This window comes from Bactrocera dorsalis, chromosome 3 (genome assembly GCF_023373825.1).
Source record: "Bactrocera dorsalis isolate Fly_Bdor chromosome 3, ASM2337382v1, whole genome shotgun sequence".
NCBI lineage: Eukaryota > Metazoa > Arthropoda > Insecta > Diptera > Tephritidae > Bactrocera > Bactrocera dorsalis.
The window spans coordinates 68,722,479-68,747,161 of record NC_064305.1 but is presented as its reverse complement, the minus strand read 5'-3'; the positions used below and the strand labels follow the sequence as shown (position 1 = coordinate 68,747,161).

General features: G+C 30.9%; 2 protein-coding genes across 23 annotated transcripts in view; both read right to left on the bottom strand.

The window, feature by feature from the left end:
- Nucleotides 1–7,471: 7,471 nt before the first annotated feature.
- LOC125777644 (probable basic-leucine zipper transcription factor R) lies at nucleotides 7,472–8,002 on the bottom strand. Its single transcript, XM_049452736.1, has one exon. It carries the CDS (start codon nucleotides 8,000–8,002, stop codon nucleotides 7,472–7,474), a length of 531 nt encoding a protein of 176 aa, XP_049308693.1.
- A 229-nt stretch (nucleotides 8,003–8,231) lies between these two features.
- LOC105228884 (myocyte-specific enhancer factor 2) overlaps nucleotides 8,232–24,683 on the bottom strand; it is a 231,304-nt gene continuing 214,852 nt past the window's right edge. For 12 of the 22 annotated variants that reach the window (XM_049453173.1, XM_049453167.1, XM_049453176.1 and 9 more), the window contains 8 exons: nucleotides 23,995–24,198; nucleotides 19,971–20,286; nucleotides 17,107–17,205; nucleotides 16,450–16,577; nucleotides 16,209–16,375; nucleotides 14,616–14,992; nucleotides 11,867–11,938; nucleotides 8,232–8,433 (listed from right to left, as the gene is read on the bottom strand). In XM_049453173.1, coding sequence (XP_049309130.1) covers nucleotides 8,237–8,433; nucleotides 11,867–11,938; nucleotides 14,616–14,992; nucleotides 16,209–16,375; nucleotides 16,450–16,577; nucleotides 17,107–17,205; nucleotides 19,971–20,286; nucleotides 23,995–24,198 — 1,560 coding nt within the window. In that variant the 3' untranslated portion in view covers nucleotides 8,232–8,236. The remainder of the gene's footprint in view (nucleotides 8,434–11,866; nucleotides 11,939–14,615; nucleotides 14,993–16,208; nucleotides 16,376–16,449; nucleotides 16,578–17,106; nucleotides 17,206–19,970; nucleotides 20,287–23,994; nucleotides 24,199–24,683) is intronic. The other 10 variants (XM_049453190.1, XM_049453180.1, XM_049453181.1 and 7 more) reach the window with 10 other exon arrangements.

Below are 24,683 nucleotides of genomic sequence, written 5' to 3'. Positions count from 1 at the left end.
GTTAATTATTGTTTGGCATTTCATCATAGAAAGACTTACGTCTGAACAACATTTACAAATCGTTCAACTTTATTACGAAAATACATTCTGTAATAAATGGGTTCGTTCAACTTATGGTCAACATAATCGTCCTACTGAGCGTACCAATCGTCACTGAGCGATGTGATGTGTGATGACATCTTGAGACCCAGAATTCATTATTGGATAAGACTAGGCTCAGCAGGCAGTGGAGGAAATATAGCAGTAGCTGAGATTGTACATGAAGAACATGGAGAGTCGATTTGGCGCCGTTCGCAGTAACTCAGAGTACAGTATGAACACACTTGGCGCATTTTACGTCAAGATCTTTAATTGGAAATGTACAAAACGTACAGCATGCGCAAGAACTGAAGCCGCTCGACCTTTCCAGGCGACATCGCTTCGATCTATGAGCTCTGGACAAATTCTAAAAAGATACGACGTTTTCGAGCCAAATTTTGTTCAGCGATGTCCTGCTTTCAAAAAGATGACGCCACTCCCCACACATCACATCAATCAATGGATTTATTGAGAGAACACTTCGGAGAGCAGATAGTTTCGCGTTTTGGGCCGGTCGATTGGCCATCTTAATCGTGTGATTTCACACCGTTAGACTTTTTCCTGTTGAATCCTGTAAAATCTAAAGTCTATGCGGGTAATCTCGCTTCAATTCAGGCCTTGGAGCAAAACATCACGCATGTCATTCGCCAGTTACCAGTCGAAATTATAAAAAAATAAAAATATGGCTTTCGGATTTTCCTCCCGAACAAAAGCGAGTGTTTATAATACCAGTAGTTTTAGTCCCTAAGAAGTTATTAAGAAAGAGTTTTTAATGAAATTATTTTTTGTTTGTTCTTAAACAACCCTGGCCGACTAACCCACATTGAGTAACCTTTTAAAATTATAACGGTGTTATAAAAAGAAAGGAAATTGGAAACTTTCTTTTGCAAATCATATATAAAACATCGATGTTTAGCTAATTTACAAAGTCTTATATACATATTTATCTACATACAGGCATATGTAGAACATACATACATACATATGCACATATAACAGTAAATATGTAAATTATGAGACTTTGTAAATTATGCGGATATGTTTTCTCAAACAAACGACAACAATAACACTTACTATATATAAACATACATAAATATTGTGTGTATTCGTATATATAACTCACATGCATACATACTGGGTGCTACAATAGCAACAATAACACTGAATGAGCGCAATAATTCTCATTATTCAAGGGAACGGGATGTGATGCACCAATACAATGGTGACTTTCAACACACATACAAACATACTTATGTATATGTACACATAGTTAGTATGCTTATGTTATATATATACTAGCATATGTGTATATATTTGTGTGTGTGTGTTTGTAAATTAGTGTGTTTATATACCATGTGCAGCACAATTTTATACATAAATTTGTAATTTTTCAAAAAATTTTACTAACTACTTCCCGTTAAATGACTTAGCTATAAGCACGCATGCACCTTATATACACAAGTACATATGTATGTACATGCGGCATAAATACAATTTTCTTTGACTATGAACTATTTAAAATATTTTTTTTCTTCTTTTACTTACTTGTATATGTGTATGTATGTGTGCGTGTAAGTGTGTGTGTGTGCAATGACTACATTTTAAATATGTATATTAAGTATATACCTTGAATATATATTTTCAACTTTAACTACTTGCTGTAAAATGTCTTCTTTATGCATTTATAAAATGTGCGAAACCCTCGTGTATCAATTTTATTAATTTCATTAATTAAACTCTAATTTTATTTTTCGTCTATGGCATTATTTTAATTTATCACCAATCACTACAAGCCATATGTTTGCTAATACATAAATTTCTTTTCGTTTGCCAAATTTATTTCTGTTTTTATTAACATAACGACATAACCTGATTCTAGGTTAGGTCTCTACATGGGGGCAAATTGACATTTACAACAACAAACTTCACTTACATTGTACCAAAATTGCATCAATGGATATTTTTTATGTGTATGTATAATGTCCATATGGTACCATATATTTGTACGTATGCAGGCGTGCCCCGCAAATCGGTGAGCTTAACAACTAAATGTTGCATGCAAGTCTGTGCAACGGAAAAGACTCTAAGATAAAATAAAATAAAAAAAAAACAAAAACAAGAAAAAATTAATTTCGTTTATACCGAAGCATTAATACACTTCATAGAAAAAGTTTCCATACAGGAACTCTATTGATTGGTCAGGGTCAGTTTGTATGGCAGCTATATGCTATAGTGGTCCGATGTGCGTAATTTTTTAGAAGATTATGGCGATGCCCTAAACCATAATATATACCAAATTTCGTGAAGATAGCTCATCAAAGGAAAAAGCTTTCCATACAAACACTTCTGATTGTTCAGTTTACATGGCAACTAAAGGTATAGTGCTCCGATGTCAGCAGTTCTCCGAAATAAGCAGCTTCTTGATGAGAAAAAGAGGTGTCAAAAATTTCAGATTGAGATCTGAAAAACCGAGGGTCTAGTTTGCGTGTATACAAACACATGAAGATGACTATGCCGACTCAGCGTTTCATGCTGATCATTTATACGGTGAAAGGGACGCTCTATTAAGCGGACATCTTCATAAACAGAATTCCAACATTTTTTGATGTTTATTAAGGACAACCTATTAACCGGACCGGACTGGGGAGCGTTTCCGACTTTTCATTTTGAGTGTTACAAACGTCGTGGCAAACTTAATATACCCCATTCGAGGTATAAAATCAGAAAGAATTCCTCTGAATGGCTTTAAGTTGTATAACTACAAATCTTAAAACCAATATATATATCCTATCAATCTAAGAGCTTAATGACACATAATGATAGCGATAATACCAGCCAATACCATGGAAGAGTAAATATAGTCAACCTAAATGGCAATAAACTTCAGAATTCAAGTAAAACATAATTTTTACATAAAGCATTCAGAGTCTAAAATGGAGCTTTCATTGGTTTCCTGTTATAGAAAATATTTTTTTAACCGAAAGAAATCGAAGCTTTCACTAATTTAAAAAGTTTTCCCTATTTTTGACGTGAAAGCTTTATGGCCTAATAGTTTGAAAGCTCATCCAAAATATGTTTTCAATATTTAAAAACATTTTCCTTTGTAAATGTGAAATTATGCAAAAAACTAAACGTGTTTAAAGCTTTGAGCTTTCAATTTCAACCACTCACTATGTTTTTTTTATTCCAAAATATAAATATAGCAATTTCCACCACAGTTGTGGTCGATTTTATGAAAAGCTTTTTATATTAATTCAAATAGCATAGCAATAAATTTAAAAAATGGAGCTTTATAGGCCTGCTACTAAAAAATTATATTTTTAAACGGAAAAAAATCGATGCTATTTTCAAAAACTTTCACATTTCATGACTTGAAAGCTTCGTGGCCTAATAATGTGAAAGCTCATCCTAAACATTTTTTTGATATTTAAAAATATTTTTCTTGCTAAATGTAAAATGCTGCAAAAAACAGAAAACGAGTTTTAAGCTTTCAGCCTCCTTTCAAAACCTTTTACTGCCTGTTTACCCCAAAATATCAATAAATGACAATTTCCACCTCAGTTGCAGTAGATTTAATGAAAAGCTTTTCAGTTAATTCCATAGTACATTTAAAAAATGAAGCCTTCAAAAGCTTTATATTATAAAAGCATGTTTTTTAACTAAAAAAAAATCGAAGCTTTCACTATTTTGAAAAGCTTTCACTACTTTTGGCGTGAAAGCTCCATAACCTAATTTTGCGAAAGCTCACACAAAATATGTTTTCCAATATTTGAAAATAACTTTTCTTGCCAAATGTGAAATGCTTAAAAGTTTTCGAGCTTTCATTGCAAAACCACCATTTTTGACATGAAAGCTCCGTAGTCTAATAGTAAAATAATGCAAAAGAAAACACAAAACATGTTTGAAATTTCGAGCTTTCTTCTCAATACCACTTACTGCATTCTTACCCCAAAATATCAACATACAGCAGCTTACACAATTTACTTGTCCCAAATAACCAAATAATAAACAGAAACAATATGAATTAAAATAAATTTAATTGAAATTATGGCTTAAACTATATATGTATAATAAAAATCTATTACAATTGCGCAAAATATTTTATGAAAAAAATAGAAAATTATTGTTTTTTTTATAATTTCATTAATATGTATAAATGAAATTTCTATGCATGTGTGTATGTGTGTGTGTTTGTTGGTTTTTAATTAAAAATGTTGTGATTGACTTGCATGCAATTACGTATTTGGATTTTTATACTTTACTTAGTAATTTAATTTAATCATTACATTTTACAAAATTTATTGTAGTTTTTCTTTTTTTCACTTTTCGCGCTTGTTTTTGTTTTTTTCTTTGTAGTTTTTATAAAACTTAAATTAAAATATTAAAACTTAACATTTGCTTGCAACACACTGTCATATTCATATTCATATGTGTATGTATGTTTATTATTTAACTGTCACACTGTTTTTGTTTTTGTTTTTATTTATCTATTTATAAGTTTGTATATTTGTAATAACAAGTTTTGTATGCAATGCGCCGAAAGCCAGCTTTTTCCTATACTTTATCTTATATCTTTCTTGTAATGTAAGTAAAACACTAACAGTGGGGCTTAAAACTAGTGGTTTTTAGTTTGTTTAAAATTTAACAATTTGTTGCTGTTGGTTTTTCTATTTTAATTTTAATTTATTTCTATTTTATTGTTGGTTTTTTTCCTTTTATTTGTATGCTTTGACCATCAGTTTTGGACAGGTAGTTCAATTATTGGTGGCATTACCATGCGCGCGCAAAAGTATGCAACACTTAAGTTAAGTTAGTTAGTTGATTTTGAAAATTTTTGGTAAAAAATTGTTTTACGCTAATAAATTATAATTTTTTTATATAAAAATATAAAGTAAAAAAAAAATGTAATTTAAAAAAAATAAGTTTTCAAAAGCATAACTTCAGTATAAAAAGTGCGCGTCAGCGAGTCTTTTTTGATATACATTTTTTCGAGCAGTTATTTATTAACATTTTTTGGGAATTAGTATTACTATTTATTTAATTTTTCTCTTTTGAATAAACGTAATACTTTTCAATAAAAAGTGTGAAATTTAGATATAATATTTTGAAAGATATTGAATTTGAAGATATTGAGTTTAATTAAACTAAAAAAAAAAATTAATTTAAATATCTAATTTTAAAAATGAATTCTAATTTTCTTAGAAAACAATTAAATTAATAACAAATTGAAATTAAGTTTTAATTTTTTAAATTAAAAGTTACAAAAACTAAAAATTTTGAGCTAAAAATTAATTTTTAATTAATTAAAATTTAGAAGATTAAGATTTAATTAAATTAATTTGTTTTTAATCAAAAACTAATTTTTTTTAAATTAAAAACACTTGTTTTATATTAAAAGTTTATTAATTAGTTTTCAATTTAATATCTTTTTGTATAAAATTAAATTTAATTTTTTTAATTAAAAATTAATTTTTTTAACTTTAAATTTTTAATTTTAATAATGAAAGTTAATTCAGTGATAAGTTGCTTAAAATTAAAAAATAATGAATTTAATTTAAGTTTTTTTCAAGCCACTGGGTAATAAATCTTAATTTTCAAATAAAAACAATTTTTAGTTAAACCGTTATTAAAAAAAATGGTGCTGATATATTTTTGTAAATTCAAAAATCTATTTTAAACAATTTTTAATAGAAAAACCAGGTATAGATAAAAAAAAATTAATTATTAAAATTAAAAAAAAAAATTTCAAAAAAAAATTTTAATTTTTTAATAAATGTTAATTTTCAAAAAAATTTTTTTTTAAGTTTTTAAATTCTTAAAATTTAAACAAAAGATCTTCAAAAAAAAATTTGTTGTAAAATTAAGAAATTTGAAGTATTTATTTTTTTTTTATAAGAATTTTTGTACTTCTTTAAATTCCACATTTTAACAGTTGAAAATCTTAATTTTCAAATTTTAACTGAAACAGTTATGCAAAATCATGTTAATAATTTTTTATAAAACAAGAAATTTATATTGAATATGTTTTATAAGAAAAATAAATAATTTTTTCTTAATTTTTTTATTTTGTTAAAAAACATTTTTAGATTGAGGAATTTAACATATTATTTGAAAATGTTTGTTACAAAAATAAAAAATTTACTAATTAAAACAAATACAACATAAAAATATATCAATAATATAGATATATATGTATACTACATACATACATACATATATTTCAATACCCTGATATAGAAGATGTTCTTGAAAAATATTTTTAAATTAAAAAAAAAAATTGTGAATATGTTTTATGTTGAATTATAAAATATAACACATTTCCTATGAAATTTTATTTTTTCTAAAATGTTTAAAAATTATTACTCAAAAAATTGTTGAACAAATATCTTTAAAAGTTATAAAATATTAAGTGTTGCATACTTTTCGGCTGCTACGTTATTAAGCTGTGTATCTTTCATATTTCGGGTGTTCAAAATATGTGCGCTGGCATGTATGCTACACATTTGCTAGTTGCTTCCACGGCACTATACTAAAAGTGTTGCACACTTTCAAGCTGATAAACTACGATTCTGCGAGTTCTGTTATAATTTAAATGACTTTTACTTGCGCAAACAAACTCTGACTTTTTCTTCAACTAAATATATTTATATATGTATATATACTCGTACATATGTATGTAGATTAGGTGTAAGCAGCTGTTAACTTGCTCAGCCAGCTATTGTTATGTAGTGACTTAATGCAATTTTTTTTAGACTAAAATAACTTAACTAACATTTTCAAACATTCATATATATAATTAATTATGCTAAACTAAGTAAAATTAGTTTTAATTTAAATTAAGTTTATTCCACTGCACCCATTTTGTTTTTCTTTTGCTTTTAAAAATTTTCATTTAATTTATTTGTTGTTGTTATTGTTGTTTGTTTTATTATTTAAACTCATTTTAGGAGCAACATTGACTTACATTTACGATATGACACTTTAATGAATTCCTAATCCACTAGTTTCCCGGCCTGTCGCGCGCTTCGTGCCGCTGCCGCACACGACTTCGCTCGCCCAACGCTCGCCTCGCGCTTCTAAACAGCCTGTGGGCGTACACACATGAACTTAAACTTAAACTGGGAGTGTGATGTGTTTTGTTTCTATTTTGCTTCGCTTCATATTTCTCATACTTTTTTGTTTTGAAATGAGAATTGTTGCTGTTGTTGTTTTTGTTGTGATGTTTTTGTTAATTTCAACGGTATGCTTGTTGTTGTACATTTGTTACTTACGCAATAGTAAGTGCATGCAATCTCAACGCAGAAGAAGAACTCTTTGCAGCCAGCGCGCAGTTTTTCCATTCTCCGCTGCCGCTCGCGGGCTCCGCTCCAACAGCTCAGCAGTGTTGGCTCATTCATTTCGAGATGATTGCATTGCCCGCACTGTGTGCGTGACTCATGCCACTTATGCTTAGGTTTGTATGCGGAAGCGCGTGATGTTGCAGGTGGCTTGTTGATGCAGCGTTGGCGCTCACTGCCGCACCGGCAGTCACGTGACTATAAGCATGCTGCGTTGGCTGTGTGGCATGAGCGCCGCCAGTGCTGCCTGCACCATAGAGGCTGCAATTAACGGCATTCAAGTAGTTTTCTTGTTGCTGCTGCTGTTGCTGTTGTTGTAGTTGTTGCTGCTGTAAAAGTGCACGTTGTTGCTGTTGTTGTTGCAAGTAACTGGCATATTTGCCGTGACGTGCCACCGGATGTGGGCTGACAGCGCCACCACCAACAACACCACTGTTGTTGTTGTTGTTGTACGCGTTGCGCATGCCGCTGCAGGTGGGCTTCTGCAGCGCTGGACTGTTGCTGTTGCTGTGATTGCTATGATTGCTGTTGGCGCTGCTGTTGCTCGTGTTGCGCAGGTAGGGTGAGTTGGCGGCTGGTGGCAGCATTTGTTGCACGCCGCCGCCGCCGCCGCCGCCAACAGCGCAATGGTTGCTCGTGCCGTTGTGTTGTGACTGGTGTTGTTGTTGTTGCTGTTGCTGCTGATAATTTCTCAAGATGCTTGTTGTTGCGGCGCTATTGCTGCTACTATTGTTGTTGTTGTTGTTGCTGTTATTGTTATGGTTGTTATTGTGGTTGTTGTTGCTGCTGCTGCTGCTGTGCGCTGCCACTTCTCGGGCCGGCTATTGCGGCCAACCGCCGGAGATGCGCGGCCGCTTGTGCGCCTGATTCGGTCCATCGTAGTCATTCAGCTGCTGCTGTTGTTGTTGCTGTTGCGCCTGCTGATGCTGCTGTTGCGCCTGCTGATTGGCCGTTAGCCGCAAGTCGGGCGATGGCACATTGGTGGGCGTAACCGAACCTGTATTGAAAATTATAAAGTCTGTTATTGCATTAGTTTGGGCTGTACAATGAGATGAAGTGTGTGGCGCGGCAAGGCGGGCTGTTTGCTAGGTGAAGTGAGGTGGGGTGAGTGATATGTGAGTTGCACTACTTTGCTATTTCTTTTTCTATATGCATGTATGTGTGTTTGTGGAAGCGTTAGGCGCGCGCATGCGTTGCAAAGCCTTCGCTGCTTAGACTTTGTTGTTGGCTGCTTTTGTTAGCCGACAGTTGGTTCTCCAGCTGGCTGGTTAGTTGTTAGTTTTTCATGCTGTTTGCTGGCTATGCGCTGCACTCAACTGCAATGCGCATGCGCGGCTGTTCACTGCTGCTTTTTTGCCTTTTCATGCTTTTCATTGTCATTCCAAGAACACTTTTAATTTATGATTACATACAGATGCATTATGTTTGTATATGTTAGTCTGCGTCTTCATGCAATGAATTGTTATTCTTGTTTGATGCTTGCTTTTTGAAATATAACACTAACACCAAAGAAGCGAAAGGAAAACGTATACACGAAAATGAAAAAAACTTAAGATAGTTTGCGGTAAAATTATGCAGATAAATATAAGACAAATAGATGCATGTATATTAAAGCAGTGACCCAAGCAGGTACAGTGTGTTGCTATAATATTTGATTAGTTTTCTGAGTTGAATTATAGAAAAAAAATTTAAAACACATTTAATAATTTTGATATTACTTGGAGAGTGAAATTTGATGATAAAAATATAAATTGTCAAATTTTATTTTCGAAAAATTCGAATTAATTTCAAATAATTCGAGAACAAGAAAAAAAGTTAAATACTCTACCTCAGCCAGAAAAGATACCAAACAAGAACTTAATTTTTATCGTGCAGTTTGCATGGCAGCTATATGATATAGTGACTCGATCGGAGCGATTTTTTTCGGAAATTTTACCGTTGCTATAGACAATATTCTATGCCGAATTTCGTGAATATATCTCGTCAAAAAAAAGAGTTTTCCATATAAGGTCTTCAGTTCGATCGTTCAGTTTGTATGGCAGCTATATGTTATAATGATCCGATCTGAGCAATTTCTTTGCAGATTGTAACATTGCCTTAGGCTGTAAGCTGTGCAAAATTTTTTGAAGATATCTTCTCAAATGAAAAAGTTTTCCATACAAGCACTTGATTCCGACCTTCCAGTTTGTATGGCAGCTATATGCTATAGTGAGCCAATTTAAACAATTCCAACAAATGAGTAGTATATTGGGGAGAAAAGGGCGTGTGGAAAATTTCACAACGACAAACGGACGAAGATGGCTAAATCGACTCATTTATGAATATTTTTATATTACAGTCTCCGAAGGCTTTCCTTTTGGGTATTACAAACTTCGTGGCAAAGTTAATATACTCGGGTTTACCTCGATAAAATATGAGCAGAATTCACTCTCAACTTGTTTCTCGCATTTTGAAAGTGTTTTGATGCGATTTTGTGCTCTGGGAGAGAGCTTTTGATTCTCTGCTAAAATTAACTAACTTATAGATTTTATTTACAAATATAGAGAGTACTTTCAAAGTTAATTTCGAAAGAAGAATAGAGCTTTTTCGGAGCCTTTTAAGCTTTATTAGAAACTAGTTTGTTTTATGATTTTATAAAATGTATAGAAAATGCTTTTTAAGTAAGTTAAAGGCAAAAGAGCTTTGTGCTTTAAAAAACAGTTTTTCTTTTATAAATTTTGAAATTTTTTCTTAGGCTTTGAAAAACTTTTTCTGATTATTATTTTTTTCGTAAAGATTTGTAAAAATGCGAAATTCCAAAGAACTCGATGGTGTCCATATTATTGTTGTTGTTTATTTTTTCACAAAGCTTTTAATGAAGCAAGGAAAGAAGAATGTGGTAAAGTAAGTCTACTGTATTTTATGGGTTATAAAATCGCTGGAAATATTTTTCAATTCATAACTTTTTAAATTTTTTAAAAATAAAATTTTGACATAATATATTTTGAAATACAGCTTTTTTTGACATATGTACATACATATATATGAAATATAGGACTCAGGACATATGTATGTACATATATTGTATGTACATAGCATAAAACAAAGACAAAGAATTAATCTTTCAAAATCAAATATTTTGATTCTTTTTTAAAATAATTTTTTTAACGTACTATTTTGAATACTGAAATACATATTTGTCGCAAGTTCCAATAATCACGATTTTTCAAAACTTTTCGCAATGAGATTTTGAAGTCAACGATTATTTAAATGGATCTTTAAGAAAATTTTTTTATTTCGAGATTTTTTAATTTTTGATTTTTGAGATATATATTTAACTCTGCAACAAATTTTTGATACCTCTTTACATTTATAAAGTTTTTTTCAAGTTGAAAGTTTTGGAATTTTGAATTTTCGAAATTTTTCAATTTTTGATTTTTGAGATATATATTTAACTCTGCAGCAAATTTTTGATACCTCTTTACATTTATAAAGTTTTTTTTCAAGTTGAAGGTTTTGGAATTTTGAATTTTTGAAGGTAGTAGAATTTTTTGAGAATTGAAATTTTTGAAAATTAAATTTTTTTAAAGTATTAAAATATTTATAGAATTGAAAATACATGTCATATCGAGAGTAAAATATGGAAATAATAATATTAGTGCAACCTAACGGTAAAACCGAAATTTTACTTAAAGAAATTGAAAATTATATTAGTTATTAATATTTGTTTCAATAATTTAGTGAAGCTAGTATAGTTAATTATATATATAGTATATATAAGCAGACATGCGATAAAGTTCATAATTATAGACACTAATAAGAATTGGTTTTTGTACATGTATGTGTATGTAAGTATATACATATGTATGTATGTAATTGACATAGTTAAAGACATCTCTATGAAACGCTTAGAAATTTACTGATTTTAGTAGCTCAAGTTATTTCAAGAAATAAGATATAGTTACATTAGCAATTATGGCATTCTAAGACACACAAGAAACTAACCATATATACAGTATATGTGTGTATATGTGTATAATACAGGTCTGCTTGAATAACTATATAAGTGGGTACCAACTGAATTATTTACAAATGTGCGACCGGTGGATGAACCAGACAATGCGAAAAGGTGCTACCAGACTTGAGGACAGTGTAAGAGAAACATAAACAATAAACTAACTAAACATATGAACAAAACACCTGACAGATAGTGAACCACAAGTGTGCAGTGGCAAATAAAGAGTAGAATAAGAGTGAGGGTAATTATTTTTGTTTTTGGTTTTTTGATATTGTTCGATGATGCCTTTATTAAATATGGTGCACAAAGTGTATGAATTGAATATGAGAAATATGTACGAATATGCAGGTGTGTATGTAAATATGCATGTAAGGAGATATGTATGTATGTAATTGATGATTTGTATGAGTATATTCGCTGCATTATACAGTTACTATTTTGTTGGCCATATTACCGGCAAAATTCCATACTCTAGAATTCGCACCCAGCTGCGAGCGGTATTGATATCCTTCATATTTATCTAGCACTGCGTTTGGATATTAATATTTGCAGTATATTAATATGATTTTTTTTTGTAATATTTTGTACAACCGCATAATGTAAAGAGAAAGAGAAAAATATAACAAATGAAATAGTAACAAAAAATTGCAATAAATTTTAGTTAAAGGGGGTAAGGGGGTGTATACTTAATGGAGTGTGTAAGGTATGTGGACATGGAAGTTTTTTAGGCGCTAACACACTTCCACGGAGTTGATGCTTCGTATTCGTATTTGAGTGCGACAGTGCGTATGAGTAATTTTATATTCATACTAAGCGCTGGCTGCGATTTTATTGTTGTTTTTGTTGTTATCGAGTAAGCATATTAAGACGAGTTAACGCATTTACTACAATAAACTGTTATAAAAATATATGTTTATATGCATATAGTATGTACATATGTACGTAATTATACACATATTGGTTGGCTCATGTAAAATATTACTCATACGCACTGTTCACCCACAGATAACTATGTACAGGCTACACTGCAACAAAAACTAACACTATATTTCCAAACTTGAATAAATTTTCCACATACTACATACTTCCTCAACTAGTTTCTATTCAAAAAAATTTTTTTTCAAGAATTCGTTCGCTATCAAGTACATTCCTAACAAATTTGGTTCGTTTGTTAAGCAAAATAAATAGTAATCATGTTTTAGTGTTTGCATTACGTATAATTACTTATTATTACATTGGATAAAAATTCGAAAAACGTTAATACGTATTTATTAAAGAAAAAATTCTATGATTAAGTCAACTATTTTTAGCTAAAAACTGACATGCTGCTGCAAATGCAATGCGCTTGCGCGGTTATTTTTTATTGTTTTGATTGAATTGGTAATATTTAGTAAAAACTATATCGCTATTGCTATGCAATCACATGTACGCAGGCGCACAACAGCATTTAAGTAAGTAAAATAACAAAGTTTATATGATACAATAACAAAAACAAAGGGGGTCTGCTATTCATTTCAAAAAAAATATTTTAATTAGTAAAAATTACAAAAAAAGTTTAAAAACAAAAAATTCAAGAAGAAACTTAAAAAAAAATAAACATTGAAAATTTTAATTAATAAAAATTAAAAAAAAACTTTTGATAACAAAAAAAAATACATAAAAAAAAATAAATTAATAACATTTTTAAACAATATAAACTAAAAAAAAACTTACAAAAAATACCTTTAAAATATTTAAAATTCAAAAAGAATTATTTATATTTAATAAAGATATTAAAAAATTAATCAAAAGAAATTTATAGAAATTAAAAAAAAAAAAGTTAATTAAAACAATTAATAAGGAAATAACATAAATTTTAACAATTTAAGAAAAATTTAAAACAATAACAAAAATTAAATAAAAATTTAAGAAAGAAATTTTAGTCAATACAGTTTTTAATTAACAAAAATTCAACAAAAAAAAAATTGAATTAAAAAATTAAATTAAAAAAATTAATAAAATTTTAAAAATTAAAACTGAAAAATTACAAGAAATTTTTAACTTAATAAAAACTTTAAACAATAAATTAAAAAAGACTTACCAGCAAAAAAATAACAACAAAAAAAATTTAAGTCATAAAAAAAAATTGTAGTCAATAGAAATTAAAAAAAATTAAATTAAAAAAATTAATTAATGGAAACATTTAATAAAGAAGTATTGCAACAATTTAAGAAAAATTTATAACAGTAAAAAATAAAAAAAAAATTAATAAAAAATTTAAAAAAGAATTTTTAATTTTTATTATTTTTTAATTAATGTTGAATTTTTATTTTATAACAATTCCAAAAAATTAAAAAAATAAACAATTTGAATTCAAAAATTAAACTTCAAATTAACAAAATTAAAAAAAAATAATGACCAAAAAACTTACAAAAGAAATAAAAAAACTTAAAAAGTAAAAAAAAAGGATTTTTTTAAATAATAAAATTAATAAAAAAATTTTTAATAAAAATTAAAAAAATATTACTCAATAAAAATTTATTAAAACTAAAAAAATTTTCATTAATAAAAACAATCAATAAAAAATTAAAATAATTTAACAAAAATTTAAAATAATAAAAAAATATAAAGAAACAAAATTAAGGAAAAAATTTAAATAAAGAATTTTTAATTAATAACAATTACAAAAAAAATAAAAAAATTATTTAAATAAAAAATTTAAATTCTAAAATTAATAAGAATAAATAAATAATTGAAATACAAAATTTAAATTCTAAAATTAATAAATAATTTAATTAATAAAAATTACAAAAAAAAAATAAAAAAATAATGTAAATAAAAAAATTTTAAAATTAATAAAAATAAAAAACTTAAATATACAAAAATATAATTTTTTAATTAAAAAAATAAAAAAAAACAATTTTAATCAATAAAAATTGAAAAAAAAATTAGAAATGAAAGTTTAAATAAAAAATGTAATTAATAAAAAAATTTAAAAACAATTTAAACAAATTAAGAAACTTTTCAAACAAATTAAAAAAAAATTAATATATTATAATTAAAAATCTAGTATTTAATTTTTTTGTTATTTAGGAAGAAAATTACGTCAACTAGCATCACTTAGTAGTAAATAGAGCACTTAGCGCGCATTAAAACTTGCCAAATATTTGTTGCGCAAATAAAATGAAATTAAGAAAATATAAAAAAATGTGATTTACGCTTACCTCCTTGCGTTGGCGTTAAATGTCCCGTGGAGGAGGGCCTTGAGCCGCCCATCACCAGATGCTGTTGCGGATGACTTAGTACACTCAGATTGGCAGCCTGCTCGGACGCCGAATTGACGCCGCCGCTGCCGCCCGCTATCACCGCCGTCGCATTCATATTGGCAAGCGCGAGTGCATTGGCGGTAGAGACGCTGTTGGATGAACTGCCGCCACCGCCACCACCGCTGCCGCTGCTGCCCGCCGAACCGTTGCTATTCTGCTGATGGTGGCAACCGGAGAGATCGCGTGGCGGTGATTGTGGCTCGGATTTGACTTTGATCGAGACGGGCGAGGTGGCAGGCGGTGGTGTGCTATTCGGTACGGCCAAATGAGGGAGTCTGTATGCGAGAAAAAAGTCGTAAAGTTAGAAAAATATGCATACACCGGCGTATTAATTATCCACGCTACTTCCAGAGATTATGATTATTACCTAATCCGAAGATAAGTTCGCAGCCTAACGATCTACATAGCTCCGAAGCTTCGGTAAAAAATGTCACAGTCACTGTTTATATTCGGCACACTCATTATTTTCTGGATAAGTTTAGGGGAAAGGTACTGTTGTGAGCTTAATCATTAACGGAATGTTCCGTAAAGACTGTCAAGAAGCTTAACTTGATTAGAATTTCTTCCATCAGCAATAACGGCATAGAACCTGAGTACGAGACCCTTTTATTTACCCAAAAAGATCCATTCGGTTGGTTGATTACGAGTATTAAACTGAAGGAAGTGGAGGACGGTTTACTGTTAATCTACAACTCAACGGTCCAAGCGGGGTTAGATCGTCAGAAAAGTAGCCCTTGGCCGCATAAAACCCGGATAAATTTGGGTAACATAGAACGGGCTGTCGGGGAATTGAGCCATTACAGTTCGCATTAATCGCCTGCTTCCCGAGACAACAGTAAGCGTCTCGGGTAATGTGAAATTTGCCATCCAGGCGTTTGTCTTTAGATGCCAGCCTTGGCACCGGTACCTTGATATGAAACGCACCCTGCAGTAGTTCCGCCGGTTAGTAGTATCTTATCATTGTATAGCTTCTCTATGAATCAAACTCAAACCATAGTGGGCCGACCCACTCAAGATTGTTTATCTTCAAATATTCTTAATCCTTAAGATTGAATAAAATATGTAGTTGAACTCACTTTCGATGTTCTGAAAGACACCCGGCAATTCTATAACCGCAGTAATGTATATCAATTCCTTTAACTCAGTTCAACATTGACCCTAGTATTTCAGAAATCTTAGTAGACTCTTAACTAAAACATATTACTCGACAATATTTCCCATTTCCCACGACATTCGGGTCTAAGTAAACGGCACGGACCTGTCAAAGACCGTCAACTCGGACCTATTCCCCAAAATTATTGCAGGAATGCTTTTCGCCGCTATAACAAGAACAAGAACCAGACATTTTAACTGGTCAAGGACCGTCGACTCGGCGCCATTCCTCGAAATTGCTTCAGGAGTGTTTTCTGTCGCTACAACTACAACAATATTTGCCCTTCTTTCGCACATAACCTTAAAAAATAATTTTTTCAAATGTCTCAATTTACTCACCCCGTATGCTGTACGAGCCCCTGATGTGTGGTCCATGGCTGTAAACTCATAACATCGGAGGAACTCATAGAGAAATCTTGCGGCCCAAATGTGTAGCCCGACATATTGGGTATGGGCGTTTGCAGCGTCACCACGGGCGTATTGAGTGATGCCTGATTGTGTCGCTGCTGTTCAGGTGGCAATCAAAACGAAAGCAAAGTTATATTTAAAACAGAATAGAACTTCATTTACAAGTACTCACATCGCCGTAGCTAATCTCATCTGCAGCTGACATATTTTGAGCAAGTGGTGTTGGTAAGACGAGGCGTAGATTGGAAGCGCGTCCATTTTGGCCGCCCGGTGACTGTTGCTTGTGTGACAGGTGGTGAGCTATAAATTTGAGGTTGAGAGAATAATTTTAGAATTTCGCACGTCAAATGCAAGTAACATAAAATGTAGTTGTAAACACAACGGAGTGGTTAGTTGGAGAATTTTGTGGTGCGGTGAAGGTGAGTATACAATTTAAACGGTTAATAAGGCATACTATGCGGAGGGGAGTGAAAACGTGTGTCTAGAAGCTAGCTTGAGTTATGCAATATTGCTGTTGTTAGGGGTTTTGGTAAATATATGTGAAGAAATTCACCACACTTAATAGTAAACAGTTATAAATAAATATATAAGCGTGTTATATTGTGTAATTATATACATATGTATGCACAGGGAGGCATGCTACGATTTATAACCGTAAAATTATATTAAAAATGTGACATTAATTGTTGTTAGTATTCATTAAAGTGTGTTGAGAATATTTTTTATGTGGTGAAATGTTAGTGAGTTGTTAATGGGCACTACAATGTATGAACTTTAGTTTGACTTTTGTATTATTTTCAATTTAAAGCAAATTTTATTTGACGCCCACCTAAACCTGGACTCGGTCCTGGACTGGGTGATCCACCAAGCGGCGAATGTGAATGCGGATAACCGTTTGACATCTCCAACATGGAACCCGATGGATAAACTGTGTGGTTGGTTGTTGTTTTGTTGTTGTATAATTTTTATATATATATATATATGCAGTGGCGTTTTTTCATTCGTTTGATGGACACCATAAACACACACACACACAGTTATATGTAGATATATATTTTTTGATATATTGGTGAGTTGATTTTTTTGTTTGTTTGTTTGATGATTTGTGGTTGTGGTAAAAGAAAAGAAAAGAGAAGAGAAAAAATTTCGTTTTGCATTGCTTTAGAGTAAAACATACAAAAATATATATATACATATATAATACAAAAAGTTTCTTTCCAGTGTTTCAATTTTTTTTGTTTTTGTTGTATTACTGGAAGAAACTCAAACTCGAAACGGTGCGTGCAGTAAAATGAACGAAATGAAATCAACGAAATGTATACAACGAAAAATATAAGCATAAATAAAGCAAAATAAAAAATTAAAATAACAAAAATAAAATAAAAATGTTGAGAAAAGCTAACCAATAAGCCTAAGAAAAAATAAGAAAAATTAATAATTTTTTTTTACACAAAAGTATAATATTGTATATTTTTATGCCAAGTATTTGGTAGTTTTTGGGTAGTAGACTAACTCGTCTATAACCGACTTTTTAGTAGTTTTTGGGTAGTAGACTAACTCGTCTATAACCGACTTTTTAGTAGTTTTTGGGTAGTCGACTAACTCGTCTATAACCGACTTTTCAGTAGTTTTTGGGTAGTTGACTAACTCGTCTATAACCGACTTTTTAGTAGTTCTTGGATAGCAAACTAACCCAGCTTTAACTATTTAGATCAGCATAAAGCTATTGACCGCAGATTTCATATACACTGCACCTCAAGTGTCAATAAAATAAGAATTTATGTTATACAGTGATGTGCCTAAAATTAAGAACAGTTGACGAAAATCTAGTCAACTTTTAGATAGTGTAGCTTGCATAAACGAAAAGCCTTAACACTACAACTTTTTTCAATTCAAATTTATATTAAAGGAAAATTCTCAAACTACAGTTATGGGCCAAATATTAGGTATACCGGCTAAGAATTGTATATATATGCGGATTTGGTGTGTAAAAAGTGCACGTTGGGCAATTATGAAATTCACAGTAATGTGCAAAATATTAAAAATGTGTAGTAAAAATTATAAATTAATATTGTTTTACTTGCAAAATCCGTTATATAGTATATATACTACTTTTTGAGCAATGACTTTTTGAAAACTTAAAAGTTATTCAAGCATAAATCTTATAAAATCAAATTGCTAGTGCGTCTCGATCAAAATTTTGTATGTGGTGCTTATTTATCGGATGTGACTTTATTTACATATGGATGCTTTCTACTTTTGACAGATGTCAGGAATTTGAGGGTTTGACATTATTGCATCATTTAAAAGTAATAAAAAGAAAATATGTTAACTTTGGCTGCGACGAAGCCGAACTCTTTACGGTACTAGTAAAAAATGCCTCTAGTGAAAAGGAAACAACAGCATCGGGTGACTGGGTCCTTGCACTGATCATTTATATACAAACTTTATAGGGTCTCGTACGTTTCGGTTTCACAGACATCGCGGCAAACTTAATATCCCTGTTCAGGATGCAGAAAGATTTATTGGAAAAGTTCGACTTTTTATGAAGAATCTTTAGTAATATAATATTTATAGAGCAACTTGTTGGATATAGAAACATGTCAAGAAATCTAAGCCACTACTGTAGCTCTCAAACAATGGCTTTCGTAGTATGTCTTATTCTTTTGGAAGATATTTTTTGTCGAGTCTGCAGAAAGCTGCATAATACTTCCTCAGAAATTCAAATATTTTTTAGTTCCAAAAACAAAAAACAAAAAAATATAAAGGCCCTTAGATCCATGTTTCCAAATAGTGAACACATCGCCTCACTAGAATCCAACAGTATATTGGAATTTATCTAAGTGAGTCGTTGTGACTTAGGAGAGGGCAGAACAGAACTTAGGTCGCAATCCTCATCTGTTTATCTTATATTATCTTGTCTTATTTTAGTTCCAAAATTAATATTACTATTTAGCGTTTATAAAAGGCTTAATGCCGTAAAAAAAGCTGTCAACTAAGTCGAACCTGGTGAGCTCTGAAAGAAGTGAGGTTATAGTGCTTTTTTTTCAATAAAAAGAATTTAATTGCTGTGCTGGGAGCTGAGACGATCATAAACTTAAGTATAATACCAAAAAGTCTTCAAAATGGATATAACTTTCGTTCTACACTATCGTTCTACACTATATTTCAAAATCATAAAAGTTATCAGGTGTGATGACGTGGCATATAACGCTTATAAAATATTTCAAGAAACAGCAAAAATGAGCTTAGCTCAAACCAAAAAACGATTAAAAAATAAAATAAGACTAACCAAAACGAAATTACAAAAAATAAAGAAACTGAAAAATCAAAAAAGTAACAATGAACAAACAACATTGGCAACACAATCGAGCAAAATGCATGCAAACAAAGAAAACGAGAAATGCATTTGCGCGCCGATAAAATAATGAAACACATTAAAACTTGCAAAAAAGCGAAATGAAAAGTAGAAAGCAAAAAAAACAAACAAAAATGAATAAACTAAAAAGAAAAGCAGTAACAACAAACTCAATGCAACAAAACAACAACGAACAAATACATTCCCAAAGAAAACAAAACAGAATCAAAATAAAAATAAAAAGCGAACAAGAACAAGAAAATAACGATAAACTGAACACAACGATAAGTGAAGAAAATGGTGGTGTGTGCGCCGCGACACTACTCCGTACTAACTTATTAGGGACATCCCACCTGAGTCGGTCTCTGAGCTTGACGGCCGTGGGCTTATATTTGTGTGGGACATTTGTGGGCTCGCTTGCAGCATGGCATCGCCATAAGCGCCCGGCACCGGCACCGATACCGGCAATGTGTAATTCGTATTACCAAGATTGCGTCCGGATGCGCTCGCTCCGCCCATTTGAGTGCGTTGTATCATCAGCTGAAAGTCTTCGTCGATCTTATTATATTTGGCTTCAGTGCGGGGTGTGAGTGTGAAATCGGCTTCCTGTTCGGGTGAATCTGGTGACATAACGCCATTTTTATTCTCCTTCTGTAAGTACAAAAAACAGATGATGTAAGTTTAAAATAGTTAGTCAAAATAACTTTTTTGATATTTAAAAAAAAAAAAAATAAAGTATAAGTGAAATAAGTTAAATATGATATTAGTTCTCTGTTCAGAAACCTCATATTAGAAAAGTCAGAACAGTGGTTTTACAAGGAAAGTTGAGATGAGGACCTAAATAACTAGTTTTGTTATGTAAGCGAAAGCAAATAGTCTAAAAAGTCCGGTTACTGAAAGATGGAATGTACTCTTTCCTCCTCTCCTTGACACGGACCATGTTTAGGACAAAAGATGAATTGGTTGAACACTTGACAGGGGGTCAAGGTATTCTGTCAACTGAATATGCAGAGGTGATACCTCGCAGAATGACTGATGAGCTAATGACAAGACTTTCATTCTGTGAAAAACCCTCTCAAGCCTCGGGGTACGTTCCACACCTATCATTATTAAGTTGGTTTGGTAGGTATAAGTTAAAATGATTACTTCTTTGGCTCCATACTCTTTGTCTTGGCCTCGTAAATGGACCATATAAGGCGACTAACTTTCCGGGACCTGGATGACTAAACAAAATAAATACTTTAAAAAGGAAGTGAGTAAGTAGAGTACAGACAGAGAAGCTACGATTTGGACTAATGACAAAGACGATTTGGATAGAGGAAAAACCTCGCAGTGAATGAAATTGCTTTACAAAATATTTGGAAAAACTTCAAAAATTTCTTAAAAGAACATTTAAGATGTGAAACTGAGTTTTGAGTTCAACGAAGAATTTTACCTACTTATTATTATTTATAAGAGTACGATGCCTAGCTTAGTGCGGACGACAGTTGAAATTCGGAAGACGAAGTTCGAATCACCTGACAAAAATCTATTCCTTTGTTTCGAAACTTTACTGATGACTTAATTTTTTTTTTTTTTTTTCAAAGTAAACCGAAATTCGGCTTACTTCAAGGTTGTTGCACCCTCAAAGTAAAAAATACAAAAATTCATAATGTGTTTACATTTTGCTTAGCATCAGCTGTATATTGCCATCTTCACCGCGCTCACCGGCGCCAACTGCAACTGGCAGTCTTCTCCGACAGCACAAAGTGCAAGTGTCGGAACGCGTTAATTTCGTAAAAGAAAATGTAAAATTATGTAAATATGCCGGGAATTAACATTATAAAAGAGCAAAGTGCGACAAAAAGCATAGAAGAAATAATAAATTCGAGAGCAAAGTATGAATGAACACAGCTTCGAAGCTGTGGAGGAAGCGCTGTAAGTCAGAGGTAGACAAAATGAATATGTTTGAAAGGTGGAAGGTAGCGTGCCACAGCATCTTATATGCATATGTTTGTAAGTGAGGCAAGGCGAAAGGTGCAAAGGCACATCGAAAGTGCGCAACGTGTCAACGAGATGCCAAAATATTGATAATGTAAACAACTGACGACTCAGGTGTCTCGACGACTTGTGTGAACTTGAGAGAGGCGGGAGAGAAGTAAAATAAACAATGAAATCACTAAACGTTGTTTTGGCTGTCGATATTGAAAATTGTACGGTTAAAGACAAAAAAGAGATAAACCTGACATACTTATGTATATATTGTGTGTAAGTATATTTTTTTTTATGGTGAAGGCTTTTAAGCACGGCTGTAGTAAGTATTAAAAACTTGAGTTTTTACACAGTTCAAGTCAACTAAATTATCGTTATTTCTCACCTTTTCGATTTTGTATACATTTTTGCCTATTAAATAAATTTACTGTAAAATATTTTGTAATCCCGAAAATTTCGAGTATGTCTCAATAACTTTTTACATTTTAGAATCCCAACATTCATTTTTAAATACATTTAAGCATAACATTTTTAATAAATTTAAACTAAAAATTTTTGTAATCCCGATAATCCCGATAATCCCGATATTGTTTATTAAACATTTTTAACGAAAAATAAATAAAAAATAGCATTATTAATTAAAAAAAAAGTTTTTTAATTAAACTAAAAACGTTTGTAATCCCGAAAATCCCGAATTTTTTTATTAAAAATTCTTACTAATAAATAAATACAAAATTTCATTATTAATTTTTAAACATTTAAACACAAAAGAATATTGATAAGTAATTTAAAACTTTTAAATAAACAAATAAAAAAATAAACTAAAAATTTTTGTAGTCCCGAAAATCCCGAATTTTTTTATTAAAAATTTTTAGTAATAAATAAATACAAAATTTCATTATTAATTTTTAAACATTTAAACACAAAATTTTTCTATCATGAAAATCCCGATTATGTAATCCCGAATATTGATATGTATATTTAAAACTTTTAAATAAACAAATAAAAAAATATTAATTTTTAATATACATACATTTTTTTTATTTAACTAAAAATTCTTGTAATCCCGAAAATCCCGATTTTGTATATTTAATACTTTTACTATTAAATTAACAAAAAAAAACGCATAATTTTATTTTATTATATTCTATTTAATTTATTTAATTTTAGTTTATTATATTTTATAACATTTAAAATATTTAAAAACAAAATTTTTTAATCCCGATAATATTTCGATTTTATAATTCCGACATCCGTATTACAAATTTTTGCTAAGAAATTTATCAAAAAACGCTAATTACTTTTTAACTATATTTACAAATACCCTTTTTATTTAATTAATACTAAAATTGTCGTGATCCCGAAAATCCCGAGTTTGTATCTTCAAAATTTTTACACATAAATGAATAAAAATTGCATAACTAATATTTATAAACAAAATTCTTTGCCATCCCGAAAAATCACGATTTCGCAATCCCGAAATTTCAGTATTGAATACCTGCATAAATAAATGTAAAGTAAACCACAACAAGTCTTTGTGCGTTGTCATTTACACTCAATTTATTCTGCATAATTTGAAGCATCGGTTAGGCGATGCATAAAAGCGCTGTTGGCTTTGTTGTTTGAAGATATTTATATGTATGTTAATAGAAATGTGTGCATCGAAATAACAACCAGTTAGCGGTTTATTGCGCACGAGTTCACACGCCGCTAATGTTTGCTTACTGTTTCCCATTTTTTGCCATTTTCTCTTCATACGCCATAGCCTACACTCAGGCGGCTGACTTAACTACCTTAACTGTTCTATTTACACAATGCTACTCAATGTAAGCAACAGGAGCTGATAGCTTTGACAAGCGACGGCAATAATTGAAGTGAATGGAAATGAGCATAATAAAGTGGATAAAAGATAATAAGAAGAATAAAGCAAAATGTAGAAGATAGTTGAGCATGTTTGTAGGTAATTTAACGGTTAAATAACTGAAGCTTATGCTTTTGGTCCAAACAATTTTTTTCATCGATTTTATTTTTAGAAAGAGCGCCTGACGGAATCGGCACTTATTGGTCTGGCGTTTCCAAAAAAGTTTTGCAGTTCTTAGTTTGAGTGAGCCCAGATTCATATACAGTTTTCCCAAACTACAAACTACTCCAAACGACGAGAAACTTTCAAGTAACCTTTCCTAGAGCAAGGCTCTCTGACTGATATGACCACTACCTGGTCGAAAAACCTTTGGATTGCGTTCAAAACCATTTTCTAAAAATGAAGAAAGGGCACAATTCTAGGCTACATGTAAAATCAATTTCCAAAAAATAATTCAGAAATTCTCAACCGCTTTTGTTATTCTAATGAGTATTGTGCTTGTTTGTTTGTAGTTATTTTCGACTTACCTCAATTATATTCTTATTCGTGAGTGACTCGTGTGGCTCATTATATTCAGTATATTTGAGCAGGACCTTGTCCATATCAGTGCTAGCATATTGATATAATTTATTACTGGATGAGAAGATGATAAGCGCAATTTCACAATCACACAAAACCGACAACTCGTAGGCCTTCTTCATGACGCCGAATTTGCGTTTGTTGAACGTAACCTGTGGAAGGGAGAAAGGAAAAATGTATTAATATAGTAAATAGACTAGGATATGATAAGTTAGGTAAAAAATGGAAGTAATAAAAGTAATAATAATAATAAAAACGCAAATAAATAAAATAAACTTAAAGATTTTCTCTTTGAAGTCTATGTAAAATATTTTTGAGGTGGCATTGTATGTATTCATATGTAATCACCTTAAATGCAAAACAACGCATCTTCAAAATAATCGAAATTGAGTTTTTTTGCCTACAATTCACTACATCATATTACATATGTATAACATAAAATATCAGCCTCCGCTGTCAGATATAACCAATATATTAACCATAATATTAACCAATATATTAACCAATATATAACCATTTCATAACCAAAACTCAAATTTTGTTTTAATATGAGTAGTTTCTATTATATCGCCTATAAACTTACGAAAAGTGATGTTACGCCATTTTGCATTTTAGGTGACACTATATATATGTATAT